The following is a 19,505-nucleotide window of genomic DNA, read 5'->3' as shown; positions in this document are numbered from 1 at the left end:
GATATTGTAAAATTTCCATTCCCAGCCCACTCTGGGGCCAGCCAGAGGTGGTATTTGCTGGTTGTCTGAACTACTCAAAATTTCCGCTACTGGTTCTCCAATTTGCTGAATTTCACCCCTGATTCTGTCATTTATAAATCTGATCTTACACAAATTAGAAGCCTATTGTGACTGTGATTAATCAATCCATGTAAATGGCCTTACTATTATTTGAAGAAATAAGTTGCATCACCAGTTCTAATACTTCTTTGAAGCAGATATCAGTGTGATTTCTTTTGTGAGAATGACTAATTTTTGTTACTGATTGTCTCTCTGGAAAGGATAGCCATATTATTCTGCTGTGTAATCAGTGAGTTTACACAGCTGTAATGTAATATAACACAATACATGTTTAACTGCTTGTGACTACATTCTTGCTGTTTATTGTGTATGTTGGTTTCTCTTTTCTAAGGCCTATTGTTTTCATTTTACTTTAGAAAGGTATTACAAAAAATTAAGGGTCTGAACCACACTGTAGGATGGACAATCAAAGCTTATAGGCTACACATAACCTCCAAGAGTCATTTTTGTAGTCCCTAGAACTGCCTAAGATTGTAGACAGTTTTCAGCAGCTCAGCCTTGGAGGAAAAAGATCAAGACAAATAATTTGATGGAGTTAAGATGATTATTTTCCTTTTACTTCCTAAAAGCTACTTAATCCTTTTACCTCCTAAAAGCTACTTTCAATCTTGTCCATTTTGGTAACAATTTCATATTATTATCATCGCCTTGCATTCCTCAAGGATAGCATTAATAAAATAATAAAAGTATGATCCTGGCTACAAAAGTTATTTCACTCCTATCCTAGTGAACTTCAGGTAGTAGCATTTCAGCTAAATTCCACCCCCCCTTTTCCTCTCTGTCTCCCTCCCTCCCTCTTTCTTCCTATATAAGCATCCTTCCTGTATTTTACACATTACATGGAGGTTTTTAGAGCAGATCGCATCATGAGCTTGAAGTCAGAAAGAGTGAGAAGTTTGCAGAAATTTTGCTTTTTGATATATTTGAATCCTCTACCTCTGACTTCAAGGAGTTTGGCCTGTGTAGATAGCTCCATCTCCAATTCTCTTCAAACTGACCCTTTGAGAAAACTCAGGGTGATAACAATTGAATGATCCAAATTGGCCATTCACACAAAAAGTCTCAGGTATTTCAGCTCTATTCTCTTGATCCAAGTCACTGCGACCCATAATAAATAGCTTAACACATATTCTTCCTTTAGTATTTAATCATGCTTAATTCCAGGGAATTCAATGCAGTCTGGAAATGCCTTTAAAAAGAAATGTGCTTATCTTAGATTAGGTGTAGACAGTGTAATGCCCTCTAGATGATTTAGACTGCAACTTCCATAGTCCTTTTGTAGAACTGATGGGAATTAAAATGAAATATTTTTGAAGGGCATTAGATTGGCAATTTCTCTACTAGATACTCTAGAAAGAAATATTGGCGCTGTATAACCTTCCAATTGCAAGAGCTTATAGCAGCCTAAGCTACATAGATGAAGCGTGGTCATATAATCAGTAATAATAAGCTTTAGGAGAAGAGGGACTGTCTGAGAATTGTTACAGTTGATGGCACCAGCAGCAGAATCAGATTTGTAAGAGCACTAAGAATTACCCATAAAGCATCAAGTTGAGGGTGTGATTACTTCCATTCATTCACAAATAGAAATCTGATTCCTGTTCCACATGGTTGAGGGAAAAATGAAATTGAGTTTTGACATATATGGGTAAGCCTAGATTTTTTTAGATATTCTGTGTTTGGAACATGAATGAAAATATGCTTCGCTTTCAAATTTACAATACTCAAGCACTCTCATTTGTTGAATTAAAACAGATGATAACAGAAGAGTCCAACTATATGAGTTAACATTATATACACTTAGAAGAATATTATTCAATGGATTGAGTTTTTAGAATGCTTTACCATCGATGAGCAATTCATATTCTCTGCATAAGAATTCTCTACAATTATCTATGCATTAGATTTTTTTCCCCCTCTAACTCAAATTTATTTGAAAAATATGATTATTATCAAACTTTCAACAAATCATTTGACATTCTCTGGTATATTTATTAATTTATAATTTAAGTTTGTGTCTTACTTTCCACCCCTGGGGATGGGGTACTCAAAGCAGCTATGGATTTGGGGTTTGTTTGTTTTTTAAATGAAGTAATACAAACAGTTTAAATCTAATTATCTATATACAAATAGCATTTGAAATAGATGAAGGTTTACAGAAGATTTCATTAATGTCTTAAACATTTAGAAAAGTAATGTATACACGATAGTTGTTAAACTGAACATTTTGAATTTTACATTTTAGTTAAAAATCTTTTTATTTACTCATAAATAATCATATTTATTTATCAAACTTCTTAACCCTCACAGAGGGGCTCTTTATATATCTTTATATAGTTCCACTAATGTGCATGGCACATTTTTGCAGAATAACAGTCTGAAGACTTTGCTCTGAAGAATTTAGTGTCTAAAACTCAAGATAAGTAGAGGATAGAAAGAGAGATGGAAGGAAGGATATGTATGTGTTCTGTTCAGTTGAATGTTGTTTAGCTTGTATTCAGTAGAGAATAAAGATATTTTTATTGAGTTTAAAATATGAGTTTATATGAAAAGAAAGGTGGTCAATACAATTACATCAAATACAGGATACTTACTGGGTTTATACAATGTACGTATACGAACATCATAGCTCTTAAAACAAGACAAGAAGTATTGAATTCAGCTTCAATAACATTTATCCAACTAAAATTGCTTTTCCTATAATTTATTTCCCAGTACTGTATGAATTTTCAAAGAATGTCAAGGTGGAGGTTTTAAAAATATATGTATTGAATTCTTCCCTCTCTAAATCGAATATAGTATGTCCGCTTCAATAAATCTGTGATAAACCAGTGCTTATTTAACAAGTGAGGAATGGAGGTTAGAGATTAAGGGCTGGAATCCTTCTCCTATCATTGACTCCAAGATTTCTAAGCTACTAACCAGAGAACAAACAACCTGTAGTTGAGTAAAATGGCAAGTTATGGGAGTTGCACCCAGCATCCTTATTAATCCTTTTTCTTGGGTTGTGTTACACCAGTGAGTTTAAGATGGAGACCGGTTCCAAGTAATCCTATACATATTAATACACACACACACACACACACCTCAAATGTCTGAATTGCAGCTGGTCGTTGTAAGAATTTTAAATACGACGGATCCTGACAGAGGTGCATACAATGAGCATGGGCTTAAAGGTGGCTACCCATTTTAATTTATAGCCCCATTCTCAAATTACAAAATTGAAAAGAGAGACTTGGAACTTTCTTATTTGTAGGATGTACACTTCATTTGGAGAATAGATTTCAGTGAAGTACTATCAGAATTCTGACAATTTGTTAGCTATAAAATAGGATGGTCTGAAGGAATTTCTGTTGATTGGAACTGTGTGAGCTCTCCAGTAAATTTCAGCACCTCTGTCCCAAAAATATGAAAGAAGGAAGATACTATTAGCTCAGTGGGTTCAGGATAAATCTTCTTTTCTCAGTGTTGTTCTCCATTATTTGGTCTCCTACCTCTTCTATAAGTGATATGTACCCATTAGAGAGAAACACAATAGCTAAATCCTGTTAGGCACAAATGCAAATTAATTAGTCATTCCCAGTGTATTTAAAAGGTAGAATAATCCAGGTAAATTACCCAAAGTTATTGGACATCATTTAAGAAGAAGAATATTAACTATCATTTCAATAGAAATCAATACATTTCATCCTAGTATGGAATAATATTATCAGGGGATCTGAATACTTATTTACCCTGTTTTCCAAGATTCATTGTTTATGATCAATTCAAAATCCTTATTTCTTTTTAAAACTGAGGAGCCATTGGCCTTACCTTGCATCATTAGCAACCTCAAGTAGAAAGCCACTTTGGTCTAGTGCAGTGGTGGGATTCAAGTAATTTAACAACCGGTTCTCTGCCCTAATGATTTCTTCCAACAACCAGTTTGCCAAACTGCTCAGAAAGTTAACAACCGGTTCTCCTGAAGTGGTGCGAACTGGTTGAATCCCACCACTGGTCTAGTGGCTAAGGTACAAGCCCAGAAAGCAGGAGCCCATGAATTCTAGGCCTGTCTTAGCCATGAAATGGTGGCATGATGGCTCAGTGATTAAGACATGGGGCTTGTTATCTGGAAAGCCGGCAACCCAGGTTCAAGACCCAAGCTCCATACAACAGGGTGAGTTCTCATTCTCTCCCCAGCTGCTGCCAACCTAGCAGTTCGAAAGCATGCAAATGCAAATAGATAAATAGGTACCACTTCAGTGGGAAGGTAACAGCATTCCATGACATCATTCTGGCCACATGACCATGGAAATGTCTTCAGAAAGCACTGGTTCAATGACCTTGAAATGGGGTGAGCCCCATTCCCTATAGTCAGCAAGACCTAGCAGAATAAAATCTGCAGGAACTCCTTAGCCATGAAAGCCTGATTGGGTGACTTTGGAGCAATCATCTCTCTCAGCCCAACTTCCCTCACAGGGTTGTTGTGTGGGGGGGGGGAAATAGGAGGAGGAAGTTGCACTGGATATGTTTATCACCTTGAATTATTTGCAAAAATAATAAAGGTGAAATATAAATAAATAATAAGTAGCATGGTCCAAGACTCAATTAATTCCATGGCCCTCTAATTATTGAAACAAACTATAGCAACTTTGTGGTGTTTTCCAGTGTTTTCTTGTAGCTGACATTTTGTTTTGTTTCCCCAGAGGAACTACAGTCTCTTGTGAAGAAGCTGCCAGTGGATCGCTTCTTGAACATAACTGCCATCTCCCAATATTGGGCAGCGGATGTTGATATTCAGCATCGCTATCAAAAATTGGGCATGACTTTGAAGATGCTATCTAAGAAAAGCCATCGGATTGTCCGACGCCTTTTCAATCTGGCTAAACGCTGCCCCAGGCAACCTCGCTTCAAACTCCTAAAGGAGAGGTTAGTTAAATTATGGAACAAATGTGATAATTGCATTGTAAATTTAATCTTCCAGACCTACACAATTCTAGTCAGGGAGAAAATTTAGGGAAAAGATAGTTGTAAGTGAACATCAGTGAATGATTCATTTGGAGGTATGCTATACTAAACCCATTCATGAAGTATTTTGAAATCTAGGTGGACTTGGGTTTGGAAATATTTCTGGATATAATTTTTCCATGATGCTGCAATCAACCATGGAATTTCAAATAAGCTTCAGAATATTAGCCACTTAGCTCAGAAGGAAAAGCAATGGAATTATAGTCACCAATTTCTTACCTTCAGTCTCTAGTAGTGGAATATCAAGTGTATTACCTACATGTCTGTGCAGGTATTTCTGAAACTGCCCAACATAAAAAGTAAACATTTCCTTATACATTGCACCAGCACGTAGGCAACTGTTTTTATTTGCTCTAGGGAAGCCAGTGATCTATATATTATGATAGGAAGAACCAATTAAAGTATGAAATGAAAGAAACACCTGCTATCTTTCTCCTGGCTCTTTATATCATATACATGCTAAAACATAGTACAGGAGTGTTTTACTAGGGGGCAGACTGAGGTGGAGGGGGTTGCTACTTAGATTCAGAATGTAGAAAATTGTTGCTGGAGCAGATTTATTCCTTCTGCTCTAGATGCACAGACGCACAAGAAAGTATGATGCTAAAGAAAGTAAAGCACAAGAAATATAACAAGAAAAAGTGAGAAGAAATAACAAAAAGGATAAACTTAGGGAGAGAGGAAGGAGGAAGCCCCTCTCATATATTTCTTTAGTACCCCCAGGATCATAGATTGATGAATAAAAGCTTTTCACAAAGTTGCTTTTTTGAATCCACTTGAGGAGAATGAACAGTCAATTGTTCCGAGACACAATAAGAAATATTGGTAGAAGGCACTTGTCCTTAAGACACTAACACCATTCTGTTTTAGCCCTGCTTATGTTTTTTTAGTGTTGAGAGGCACCATAATTGTCACAAACAACAACCATGAATGAAAGGGAGAAAAACATCTGATATAATGTTCAAAAAGAGGCAAAAAACAAAGGAAGATTTTTAACTCTGCAGAATTCTTGAAATACAGAGGCAGAAATGATTATGACCCTTCTAGTTAGTTCAAGTGCAGTTGACCTAACAACTGCTTTCAAATGGAAGAAGAAAAGTGCAGGTCAGGGAAGAGTTGGTGAGGACACAAGAAACAGCTACTGTTAAATTAAATTTCTTAAATCTACAGTAGATTAGTCAGGACTGTAGGCTCATCTGAGAACTCACCATGTATTTCATGAGTTAGAACGAATGAAAAATTTCATGCTCCTCCAAAACAAAACAAAAAATAAGATGTTTCAGTTTGTCCTAATATGAAATTCCTTGCAGTGGCAAAGTGTAGATGCTGTAGCTTTTGTTGCCACAAAGGATTGGAAAAATATGGATTACAAATTTGGTGTGCCATGAAAGGTCAGTAAATTATCAAAGAGTTTTCCATAGATGGAAACAGTTTAAGTAGCCATTAAGATTAAAGATCGCCATAGGTTATCAGCATCAAGAGAAAATTTCATCAGTCTGTTCAGAGACAAAATTAACAGATTAATAGATTAACAGAGTTGGAAGGCACTTTGTAGGTCATCTAGTCCAACCACCCCACCCAAGCAGGAGACCCTACACCATTTCTAATAGATAGCAATCCAGTTTCTTCTTGAAAGCTTCCAGTGATGAAGCTCCCACAACTTCTGAAGGCAAGCTCTTCCATTGGTTGATTGTTCTCACAGTCAGAAAATTTCTCCTTATTTCCAGGTTGACTCATTCATTCATCAGTTTCCATCCATTATTCCTTGTCTGGCCTTCAGGTTCTTTGGACAATAGCTAGATCCCCTCCTCTCTGTGGCAGTCCCTCAAATATTGGAACACTGCTATCATGTCTCTCCTGGTCCTTTTCTTCACTAGACTAGCCATGCCCAGTTCCTGCAATCATTCATCGTATGTTTTAGCCTCCAGTCCCCTAATCATCTTTGTTGCTCTTCTCTGCACTCTTTCTAGAGTCTCAACATCTTTTTTATAGTGTGGTGACCAAAACTGGATGCAGTATTCTAGGTATGGTCTTACTAAGGCTTTATAGAGTACCTCATGCTCTGAAAAATGCTCTGAAAAAAATCATTACAATTGTGTAAATGCTTGCTTTCTCAAAGCTAGCACTGTGTGACATTTCAGATCAGTTGTATGCTCCAAATAGTGGCCATTTTCTTAAAATTTTAAATTCAAAGCTGGATTTATGCTATATTCCAAGTGTATATAAGAAGAATCATCATCTCACAAATTCTACACAGCCCTACACATTGAAAAAAAAAATAATGAAATAAAGCCATAAAGTTATGGCAACAAACATCAAAGAGAAGATTTTGGCAAATATAAAATCAGTAAGGTATTATTACTGATTCTAAATTGCACATTTGACATCAGTCATATGAAACATGAGAAATGAATCATGTATTTTGTAACAGCAACAAAAGCTCGTGAACAGATCCCTGCTATAGGCCTGTTATAGAACATTTTCTAGAATTTATTGATACATCTGGTACTACAGGAACTACTAATATGGTAAATGTACTTCTTAGAAAGTTGGAAGAAAGGAATTACGATAGCTGGCATAAGAAGTCAGGACTATGATTAAGATACCCATATAAGAAAGCAGGAGCAGCATTAAACACTTTCTTTTCTTTTTTTTAACCCCTTGTAATTTTCCTTCACTGAATTTGCTTGTCAGTGATGCTGCATCAGCTTTTAACAAGGTTGCTGAATTTTTAAAGATAATAGAAAGTATCTATGTGTTTTCTGCATCAACTTCTCTATAGGAAATTTTGAAACAATATCTTGGAACTTCCTCTGTATAGAGTATAGAGTGCCATACAATAGGAAAATTGAGTTGATGAAGCTTATCAAACAGCAGGTTGGGGAGACAGGTGATGCCACAGTTTCAATTAAGGAGAATAATCTTTAATAGGAATTATTTGTGAGGAAACAGTGGGAATCAGCAGAAACATCTAACTTCATATTTCTTTATGGCTTAATGGTTGAAATAAATGTGAGCAAGAGATTCCAACATGCTAACTCTGAAAGAAAGAGAAAGATGGGACAACTGGTGAAAATATAGTCATGCCTACATATAATTTTATCAGTCAGATGATGACTGCATAGAAGTTCACACTCACTTAAGTATACAACAATCACTGAAAAAAAAAGGTCATTATGAGACATGGGATAATTCCATTAAAATCCCTAAACACAAGTAGAAAGATTTAACCACATACTAGATTGTGTGATGCAGTCAACTGAAAAACATTTCCTGTAGCTCAAAGACTATAACAATACATTTGAGATGATAAATGATACTCTAAAATTCCTCTTGGTATCTGAAAAAACATACACAAACAATGCAAGGGACATTACTAACAATATTGAGACATGGCATGTTCAATATTGATGAAAGTGATTAGGGAGATAAATTGAAAGCCTTTTCAAGATCAAATAAATAAATAAAGGCTGCTTGATCAGTGTCATCACCTTCCTTTATTGCTCATTCACCATCCATGTATGCTGAGGTGTCCTACAATGCACTATGAAGATTTTTGGTGAGATAACAACACTATCTCCCCAGATAGTGTTAGTTAGCCATTAGCCCCCGAATAAATTTTCAGAACACTTAACTGGGGAGATGAAGGTATCAACACTGGTGGCAAGAAACTAAACTCTTCAGGTTTGCCAATAACATTGTGATCATCCAAGAGGAAGATCCAAGGAAGTGGGCAGGGATCTCAGATCTGAGACTTCAGCCATCTTTCTTCTCTTCTCTTCTCTTCTCTTCTCTTCTCTTCTCTTCTCTTCTCTTCTCTTCTCTTCTCTTCTCTTCTCTTCTCTTCTCTTCTCTTTCTTCTCTTCTCTTCTCTTTTCTATTCCTATCCCTATCCCTATCCCTATCCCTACCCCTACCCCTACCCCTACCCCTACCCCTACCCCTACCCCTACCTTCTATCCTATCCTATCCTATCCTATCCTATCCTATCCTATCCTATCCTATCCTATCCTATCCTATCCTATCCTATCCTATCCTATCCTATCCCATCCCATTCCATTCCATTCTAATTTATTTTTCACATTTCAGAATCACCCATGTCCTTCAAAGAGGGACTTGTGGTTTTGGTCTAGGCATAGGTCTGTGAGAGATGGGTTGGTCCACTGATGCTTAAGTAGTAGTCTATTGTTTCCTCAAGAAGCCATAATTGAACCCAACCATTTTGGATACTTTTCATTCTGTTTTCAACCTTCCCCTTTTAAGGAAGATTGTCGAGATGGAAGTTGCATTGCAGCTACACAGAGCCCTGGAGAAAGTGGACCTATTTTAATCAAGTTTCAGGCACTACTTTGCCTTTTAGAATACCATCTCAGATTGGCTCCAATCCTACTGGCATTTTGGAAAGCTTTTAAGAGCTGGCTGTTTTTCTGGGCATGGGAATTGGGAGGTTTCCTTTAGTTGTCTTTTTTTCCCCTTTTTACTTAGCTTTCACTCCATAAAACCAGTCCTCCAAGAAATGAAAAATGCCGAAGCAGGAGCAGAGTACCATAGTACTATGAGAAATGAGCCACAGCTGTTAAGCTGTTCAAAAAATTGAAAGCACAGAAGCTTTGAGTAACACAGGAAATGATGGAAAGGCAAATACTAACAATTTCATTTAGAGACCAAATCTGAAATATAAAAATTCACCATAGACCCAATATTAATGTTATCATCAAAGTGGCATAAAAATTAAAGTATAAATTGGTGTGCCATGTTTTATGCATGAAAGACAATTAATGGGTGTGAAAGACATGCTAGTGGACCTACAACTTTAGATAATCACAAGGTTGGCCATCTATGAGTTGTAATGATGAAAATATAGAAAAACCTTGAACTCAGTTGGTACACTATAGCATTGGACTACAAACACCAAATGGCATGGTTGCTTTGGGCAATGAACCTACCCAAATGAATACAACCACCAAAGTAGCAAAGTTCTGGGATGTTTCTCTTTCTAAATGCTGTTCCTCTGCCCAAACTTTTAAAGTTGCTCAGGAGAGAATGCAACTTCTTCAAGTGAAGTTAAACAAAATACCCCATAATTACAGAGAAGAATCAGGGTAGCCTTGTATTCATCTCAATACAATCCTTGACTTACAATCATTCGTTTAGTGACTGTTGGAAGTTACAACAACATTGAAAAAAAGTGGCTTATGACAGCTTTTCACACTTATGACCATTGCAGCATCCCTGTGGTCACATGATCAAAATTTGGATGCTTGTCAACTGGCATGTTTTTATGACAGTTGCAATGTCCCAGGGTCATGTGACCACCTTTTGCAACCTTCTGACAAACAAAGTCAATGGGGAATCCACTTAATAGCCATGCTACTAAGTTAACAATTGCAGTGATTCACTTAACAACTGTGGTAAATAAGGTCATAAAATGGGACAAACCTCAGTTAAGAACTGTCTTGCTTAGCAAAGGATATTTTGGACTCATAAATTAAGGATTACCTGAAAGCATGAATTGCCCAGTCTGCAGACTTTCAGAAGGTTTTCAAATCTTTGCACACAAGAAGCCACAGAAAGCATAATATTCAAATAGACAAAATTCCAGCGCTTCATCTGAAAAAAGAAAAAACACACACAGATTTATGTTTGCTCTTTAGTCATTTAAAAGTTACTTGAAATGTTTGAACAAGACATTTTAGGTAGTTCATTCTCCTCTACTGTAGTTGCAGACCACGTCCACGAGAAAAAGAAAACAGGATTTATGATAATTGAGAACTCCCTGGGTTTTGGCCCAAGCAAGGAGCACAGGAATGAACAATTCCCAACCTTAGAAACTAAAATATTGGGGCCAGGCTAGCTAAAACAGACCTGCCACTATATGCATTAGGATACAAACAGGATGAATAACAGGAGAGGAATTAAAGAATTGGAGCTGAAATATGATTAAACATTTACAGTAAGTAGATGGGCAAATAAATGCATGATTTATTTTTACTAACTTTTATTCAGCGATTTCCAAAAATGGGGTTGTATGTTTGTATTTTAATTTACATAGCCAGAATAGCAGGTCTGTTCAATACTGAAGCTACTTTCTCTAACAATTCTGTAGAGATCAGAATAGATTTGGAACCAAGGTCGACACATGCTGGTAGGATGTCGTCTTCCAGCTAATCCTACCATAAGAATCCCCACTAATTTTATGTGACTGTTATTTTTAATGCTTTATTTAAAAAAAAAAAAGTATTGAAACCCGTCATCTCTACCAATTTATTTGACATATAATTGTTGACTGGCTCTTCAGCTTTCATTAAATAGAGGTGGGGGTGAGCGGGTAAAGAGTCGGGGAGAATATTCCCTAGTAATGATTGATGTAGAAAGTACTAAGACAATCAAGACTGAGGGCACAGTTCTTCTATCTCCTGCTGCAGTAATGACACACTCATACACATCCTTCATCAGTCTGACTAATGATGTGCAATACACACACACACACACACAAACACTTTTTTTTTTTTTGGTATCTAGGCCTTTGAATCAGTTTTTGACTTCTGGCAACCGCCTAGGCAAATCCCTGCAGTTTTCTTGGCAAGATTTCAGAAGCGATTTGCCATGGCTTCCTCCCTATGACTAGAGAGAGAGAGAGACTGGCCCAAGGTCACCCAGCTGGCTTTGAGTCCAAGGTTGGACTAGAACTCACAGTCTCCTGATTTCTAGCCTGATGACTTAATCACTGATTGAGTTTCCAGACTATATTGCAGGCTTTTATATACTGTATCATGCAAATACATTATTTACTGAAATTATCTTTAAAGCTGGAAAACCCATGTTTCTTGTTGCTTGCAATTTTTCCTAATATACATATGGAATTTTGTCATCAGCTTATAGAATAGACTTTTCAAAATACAATTATACTTAATAGGTTTTTTTTTTTATTGCAAGCAGCTGTTGCAAATATATATATTTTAGTCTAGGATGCATCTTTCTTAAAAGTGCTTTTGTTGGAGGGGAGGGATGCATTCGTGTGTTTGTGCACATGGAAAAAGATGACTGTTAACATACACCATGTTTTCCTGGCCTGTTCATCACCACAATGATGAATCTGCTTGGAGACTATACCATTTTGCTCCCACTAAAATTTATGGCAGTGGTATTTCCATCCTTATTCTCCACTTCTTAATAGATATTGAAAGATCATCAATATTTGGAGTAGCTCAGTGAGTCTTCACATGTCCTCCATTCCTCCATAAATTCATGAGTGATAGGGGCAGAAAAGGATTTCAGGGCGATGGAGAGATTTTGGAGAATGCTTCTTTTGTACTTGGGAAGTCAAAAACTCTTTTTTATCCTCATTCCAAAAATGGCTAAAAAAAACCCGTATTCTATTTCTCATGCCTAATCTTTAGATGCTTAAGGGTATGAATCTATTATTTTTGTGAGGAGTCAGTCTGTCTTGTCTTCTATTTGTTTTTTGGTTTAACTTAGAGAACTGAAATGTTGGAATTGATTCACAGTCTGCTACACTGTTCACATTGTCTTTTTAATTAAATCATAGCTCATAAATGAATCTTGATGCAATGATGTGATCATATAAGGTTTTTTTTTTATTGAAACTTAAAGTGCATGTTAATCAGTGTATTAGTAACCTTAAGAAAATGAAAATTGCAAATTGAGAAATATAGCAAACAGCCAAATATGTAAAATGAAAAATAGTTTTAGTTGACTGCTGTGGTATAAATATAGTAAAGGCAGGCATAAGGAGTCTATTAGGCACTCCCTTATCTCCCATTCCTTACCCGACACCTACAGTAAATGTGGTCATGTTGGGTAGAGCTATCATATCTGGGCTGCAAAACTGATCTGCCACTAGATGGCAGCAAAGCATTACAGTTTTCTGAATCCCTGTGCTCCCACCTCTAGTGGTCCTCCAGTTTTTTGCATGTCAGATGTGGGAGCCCAAGTCTGGAGCCATAGCAGAGGAGCGATGCAGAAACAGAACAAAGACCTGCTGCTGTCACTGCTGGTCCAAAGGCTCTTGTCACCTTAGCAACAACAGACTGGTAGTAGTGACCTCAGAGACCTTGGTGGCTTCCCAATTGAGAAGGCAGAAGTGCTGTACAGTCTGCTGTACATGCTCCACTATAATCTGAATGGGCAGGGAAAATACGTCCCCCTCCCCTAATATGATGGTTGAACAGGAGTAGGGAACAGGGGTGAAATCCAAATTTTTTCCTACCGGTTCTGTGGTCATGGTTTGGTGGGCATGGCAGGGGAAGGATACTGCAAAATCTCCATTCCCTCCCCTTCTGGGGGAAGGATATTGCAAAATCTCCATTCCCATCCCACTCTAGGGCCAGCTAGAGGTGGTATTTGCCAGTTCTCTGAACTACTCAAAATTTCCACTACCGGTTCTCCAGAACCTGTTAGAACCTGCTGGATTTCACTCCTGGTAGGGAAGGTATATTTTAGGCAACTGAGGAAGTGATAATGGACCTTTATGTATTTGCATAAAAGTGACCATGCAACGCTCCTCTTCCCTTTCTCCCATATAGTCTCAGTTGCCAGAGCATGGGGGAGAAGTTTTCTGAGACTCTTAGTCTTCCTTCTTGGGGAGCGGTCTGAATCTTCTACTGCATCCCAAATTATCTGAAGTCTCTCAGTTCCTTTGGCTTTGAATTCTCACCTCAAGTTTGTTGGATTCAGCCCTTGTAACGCAAAGGAAAATGTTTCTATTTAGCTTATGGATTGAATGAATGAATATTTATTGAATGAATGAATATTTAGCTTATTATTTATTATATTATTATATTATATTATTATATTATTATATTTATTATTATATTATATTATATTTATTATATTATTATATTATATTATATAATAATAATAATATATTATTTTATTTTATTATATTATTATTATTTAGCTTATTATTATTATTACTGAATGAATATTTAGCTTATGGACATATGGCTTATGGTGTGGAATTTCCCCCATTTCTTTATTAAATCTATATGCCACCCATCTCACTATCAAATGACTCTGGGCGTCATAAAATAACAATGTAAAATAATTAGAATGTTATAAACTTAAAAAACAGTGAGCATTTAGAGAGATTTCAGATATTGCTCATTTATTTTTATTTCAACTTGAATGAATAATTACAATTCCATGAAGGATATTGCAATATAAGATTTTCCTTTAGGGGGGAAAAAAACATTTCCTTTTTCTTTGGGGATGAGTTGGTGAAGAATAAAATCTGGCTAGATCAAATGGTGTGCTTCTGAAGTATAATTCCAGAGCTCACATTTCTCTCTGTTTACCTTATTCCTCTAGGCCTTTGACCTACTGGTGGAGCCACGTTCAGTCTCTCCTTTACTGCAGTGAGGCCTCTGTGCTAGGGACATTTGTTGAAGAAAGCCGCAGCTGCATCTGCCCTAATGATCAGCCCTCTTGTCAGGTCACCATCCCTTGTGCTGCAGGAGAAGGGCCAGAATGTGCTGCCTGTGCAGAAGATAACATCACCCAGTGTGGATCCTGCAATCCTGGCTATATCCTCACTTTAGGGTTGTGCCGCCCAGAGGTGGCAGAGTCTCTTGAGCATTACCTAGGGCTAGAAACAGACCTGCAGGATTTGGAGCTCAAATACCTTCTGCAAAAGCGGGACAGCCGCATTGAAGTACAGTCAATCTTCATTAGCAATGATATGCGCCTGGGGACTTGGTTTGACCCTTCCTGGAGAAAGAGGATGCTGGTGACACTGAAAAGCAACAAGTACAAGCCAAATTTGGTCCACCTCATGCTGGCCCTCTCCCTCCAGATCTGCCTCACCAAGAATAGCACCTTGGAACCAGTCATGGCCATCTACGTCAACCCCTTTGGGGGTAGCCATTCCGAGAGCTGGTTTATGCCTACCAATGAGACTGGCTTCCCTGACTGGGAAAGGACTAATGTAGATGCCTCTGGCCAATGCCAAAACTGGACTCTCACTTTAGGCAGCAAGTGGAAGACCTTTTTTGAAACAGTCCATGTCTATTTGCGTAGCCGCATCAAATCTCTTAACGACAGCTCTAATGAAACCATCTTTTATGAGCCTTTGGAAACGGATCCTTCTAAGAACTTAGGGTATATGAGAATCAATAGCTTACAGGTCTTTGGCTACAGCCTGCCATTTGAATCTGATGCAATTCGGGACCTTGTCCTTCAGCTAGATTACCCCTATACACAAGGCTCGCAGGACTCTGCTATATTACAACTGATTGAGATCAGGGACCGAGTGAACCGTCTCTCTCCACCCGGGAAAAGCCGCATTGATCTTTTCTCTTGCTTGCTTCGGCATAGGCTCAAACTGGCCAACAATGAAGTGAGTCGGATCCAGTCTACCCTGCAGGCCTTCAATGCCAAGCTGCCAAACCCAGTGGAATATGAGACTGGAAAACTCTGCAGCTAGCCTTAGGAGTGGGTAGGGCTACTCCTGTAACCCTGGAGAGGAAAAGAAACTGCAACAATCAAAGGCCTTACTTTCATGCCAGCCATTAAATTCCATGAGACAGCCAACAACCTTCCTCAGATGATTGCAGGCTCTGTGAACTTTGGAAATAAGTTATGGCACATCAATCTTTGGAATAGTTTATCTAAGAAGAGGCCACAAGGCAGTGCCGATGCAAATGAGCCTTGGTAGTACTAGGGTTTAAGGCACCCTGTTATTAAGCTGCTTAAGACCAGCTGCCTGCAATTACTGCAGGGTTCGAATCTCGCCAAGGCTCAAGGTTGACTCAGCCTTCCATCCTTTCTAAGGTAGGTGAAATGAGGACCCAGTTTGTGGGGGCAATAAGCTGACTTTGTATAAATATACAAAAGGATGAAGGCTATTGCTGAGCACATTGTAAGCCGCCCTGAGTCTTCGGAGAAGGGCGGCATATAAATCAAATTAAAAAAAAAAAAAAAAATGTCCTACTCAAACACTGAACATTTTCCCTTTCCTGCTGACTGCATCAAGAAACTATGAAGGAACCTGTAGACTGGGAAAAAGAAAGTGACTGAAAGCAGCATGACAGGAACGGCAATAAAGCCTTTTGCTCGTGTCTGGCAGTTTTGGCTAGTAAGCCCTTAAAAAGATGATGAAGAAGAGTTAGACGTATTCTTGCAGGGGTTTCAAGAAAGCCTAGTTTGAAAACCCTCTTTAGTCCTTGCTTTCCTTGATACTGTTTACTTTTGTATTATTTTTATGGGTGTTTCTAACAATGGCATGGGCTTGATATTCTCTACGTTCTCTTCTAAAACCACCATCCTAAGCACATCTTTCTCGGAAGGTAGCTCCATCTCTATCAGTTGGAAAAATGCCTTTCAAAGAAAGAAGTTTCAACTGACTCACCATGTTCCTGCTTCACTTTTTCATTTGATTCCTGGAGCCATTACATTAGGGTAAAATCATTTAACTGGCTAATATCATTTGGGATATGAAAAGTGTGCCTAAATTATCTCTTTTTCTTCTCTCCTTACTATGGAACACATCACACTCTTCTGTCCCTTTTAATCACGCGGTTCTCTCATATGTGGCTGATTTCATAGAAAATTACAAAATTTCCATCCAGGAAAAGTGATGCAGAGGCAATTATTCTTAAATATATAGTATATTTGGAACCTGTTTGGTTTGGCAAACACTATATTGTGTCCAAATATATTAATAACCTACATTGTTTCCATATATATAGATATATGGAATTTGTTGTTAAATATATATTTGGAACTTGTTTGGTTAGGCAAACAGTATATTGTGTCCAAATATGTAACAATATATATTGTTTCCAAATACATATTTGGAAATTGTTGTTAAATACAGTATATATTTGGATATATATATATATATATATATATATATATATATATATATATATATATATGGATATATATAAATTTACTTATGTATTTGTTTAAAATGATTGGCTTTTTAAAAAGCATTTGATTTTTGCAATTTAAAAACAAATTGAAATGGAACATTCCATTTCCTTGTGTATACTGCTGCACACATCTTAGCCAAATGTATGTTTTATCATATTTTATGATGGGAGGGAGAGATTTTCTCTCTCTCTCTCTCTCTCAGAAAAAAGGAAAGCAGTAAACAATCAAAATACCTTACATTATTTCTTCAATTTGTGCAATGTGTGAATGTGTTCTCCATTCGTAAATGCAAGGAATGAGACCTTTGAATCCAGAACAACAGCTTAATTTACTTCAGCAATAACTTCAGTGATTAAACTCCCCATTTGTGTACTTAATTTCTCCTGAACTTGCAAAGCAGACACGATAGAAGTGAAGTTATTGCTGCAATAAACTACTGTTGTTGGAGAGTGTGAACAAGTCCCTACTGAGGTCAGGAAATTGAAAGACACTTTTGTGAACAGAATGAAAGATGCCAAGAAGGAATTCAGATAAATACCTTTTTCTTGTGTAAACCCCTGTCCCTCTCTTTCTTCAATTTCTGTGGTACTAGTTAATAGGGCAGTTGGCTTCTCCATAGCCATCCAACAACCTTGTACCAAATCAAGGGTGTTATTGTCTGAGGCACCTGCCTTATTTCAATGGTATCACACATCCTAGAGGTAAGCACATATCAGGGTCATTAATTATCCAGGGTTGGGCACTGAAACTTCTGTGAAAGGCTCCTCTCATTTTCTTCTTACCATTCACAAAGGGGTTGCAATTTCTCCTTTACTTTCACCCTGTTTCTTTGCCAGTTACAATAATCTGGCTTCCTATGGATAGTTTAACTAACTTGCTTTTAACCAACAGTGATGCTCACTTGACCTACACTCACTATGTTCCCCAATACTGGACTCATTACATGGGATAGCCATATTGACCCCTCTTGCTTAATACCCTTCCTTTTATCCCTGATACCTTTTCTCAAGAGAACAATGTGCCAAATGAAAACAGAAAAATCTGATCGCTGCTGCAGCGATACCATCTCATTCTTGTTTCCCTCCCCTCCCTCCCCCCCTAAACATACACACACTTCCTAGGATCTTTGGCATAGTTGATCCTTTGCAATCACAGAAGTATTGATGATGGAACTTTAAAGTCCAGAGCCTGGATACTTCTAGATAAAGCTTTTCTTATCCTATTGTCCTCTTTCATTCATAAAACATGACAAAGGAGTCCAGAATACTGTATTATTATGTCCCTTTTGTAACACACACATGGCCATTTTCCCATTGGGTTTTCTTGCATCTTTTTTCTAATAAAAAACAACAAGGAGGGGAAAACAAAATAGCTGCAGGAAGTCTTTTAATTGGTAGCACTAAAAGCTGTCTGTCTGGAAGCATCAATAGCATACTCTGAATATCAGCTAGAAGAGGTAAGCAAGAAAAGAAGGGCTAACTGCTTGCATTCCTCACCTGTAATTTTCCCAGCAGTGCCAGCAGACTGTCTTGGAACACAAGCTGCCCTAATATTGTGATATTTGGAATATAACTTTATGTGATAAGCTGCTCTTCCTGATCCTGGTCTGCCTAAAGATCGCACTATGCAGCATTAGGCAGACTTGAAACCAAGCCTCTTCTCAGATCAGTTTGCTTGTTGTAACATTATACCACTCCTTCTTTGGTCTGAAATTTGAGATTTTTGAGAGATGCTAAAATTAGCAGTTAAGCCTCCCTCTTGAAGGATGTTAAGAGTTTCTAAACATTTTATTGAAAAAGGTACCTATAATTTTGCTGTAAATCCCAGCAATTCCCCCTCTGTTTCACATCTGCTACCATGTTTGCATGCCAAGAACAACCTGTTAGTGAGACTCTGCCAGGTAGCTGCACACTCAGGTTACATTCCTGTAATACATACTTAGTGCTTGTTCCAGCTGCACCCCAGGAGAACTCACCTGCCTGCCATGAAATTGAATACACAACACTGTGCTCAGCTGCACTTGGGGAAAAAATCCTAAGTATGATGTTGATAGAATATGCTTTAGTTAACAATCCAGTGGAATCATTAGGAATTTAGGAGAATAACACAGCCAATACATTTTCTTTAGTGCATAAAGTCTTCATAATTAAAGCTCAGTTGGCAACTACTTTGCCTTTCCTTGGAAAACTCTAATATAAAGGATTGGACAACCTCTTTTAATAGCTTCCTTGCTCTTCTGATCTTTTAGATTAGATATACTAATAGCTTGATTGGTCTTCTGATCTTTTAGATTAGAGATTCTGAAGTGACAATCTATGGGATTCTTGCATTCCCATCTCAAAGCAACCTGGCTTTCTACCACCTGTTTCATCTTGAAAGTACAAAGCATCCTTCTAAGCAGGAAGCCGGGGATTATCCCCAAGCCTTTCCTGCCAGACAGCATAAATACTCAAGTACTTCTGGGTACTGAAATCATTGTTTCC

At 37.6% G+C, this 19,505-nt stretch overlaps 1 protein-coding gene and 1 long non-coding RNA gene across 6 annotated transcripts in view; one reads left to right on the top strand and one right to left on the bottom strand.

The window, feature by feature from the left end:
• The window catches only part of BRINP2 (BMP/retinoic acid inducible neural specific 2), a 146,431-nt gene extending 130,130 nt beyond the window's left edge, over positions 1-16,301 (top strand). For all 3 annotated transcript variants that reach the window (XM_034409734.3, XM_034409735.3, XM_034409736.2), the window contains 2 exons: positions 4,806-5,028; positions 14,458-16,301. In XM_034409734.3, coding sequence (XP_034265625.1) covers positions 4,806-5,028; positions 14,458-15,571 — 1,337 coding nt within the window. In that variant the 3' untranslated portion in view covers positions 15,572-16,301. The remainder of the gene's footprint in view (positions 1-4,805; positions 5,029-14,457) is intronic.
• The window catches only part of LOC117661176 (uncharacterized), a 185,367-nt gene that overhangs the window by 42,318 nt on the left and 123,544 nt on the right, over positions 1-19,505 (bottom strand). The window contains exons 1-3 of one of the 3 annotated variants that reach the window (XR_015733202.1): positions 17,561-17,717; positions 10,627-10,737; positions 7,705-8,167 (exon numbers count right to left, since the gene is read on the bottom strand). This is a non-coding gene — a long non-coding RNA (uncharacterized LOC117661176). Of the gene's footprint in view, positions 1-7,704; positions 8,168-10,626; positions 10,738-17,560; positions 17,718-19,505 lie in introns of those variants that run through there. The other 2 variants (XR_009622202.2, XR_015733201.1) reach the window with 2 other exon arrangements.

The sequence above is a fragment of the Pantherophis guttatus genome, chromosome 3 (genome assembly GCF_059756535.1).
Source record: "Pantherophis guttatus breed Tessera chromosome 3, ASM5975653v1, whole genome shotgun sequence".
Lineage (NCBI taxonomy): Eukaryota > Metazoa > Chordata > Lepidosauria > Squamata > Colubridae > Pantherophis > Pantherophis guttatus.
The sequence above is the reverse complement of the archived record's forward strand: the minus strand, read 5'-3'. Positions and strand labels throughout refer to the sequence as shown.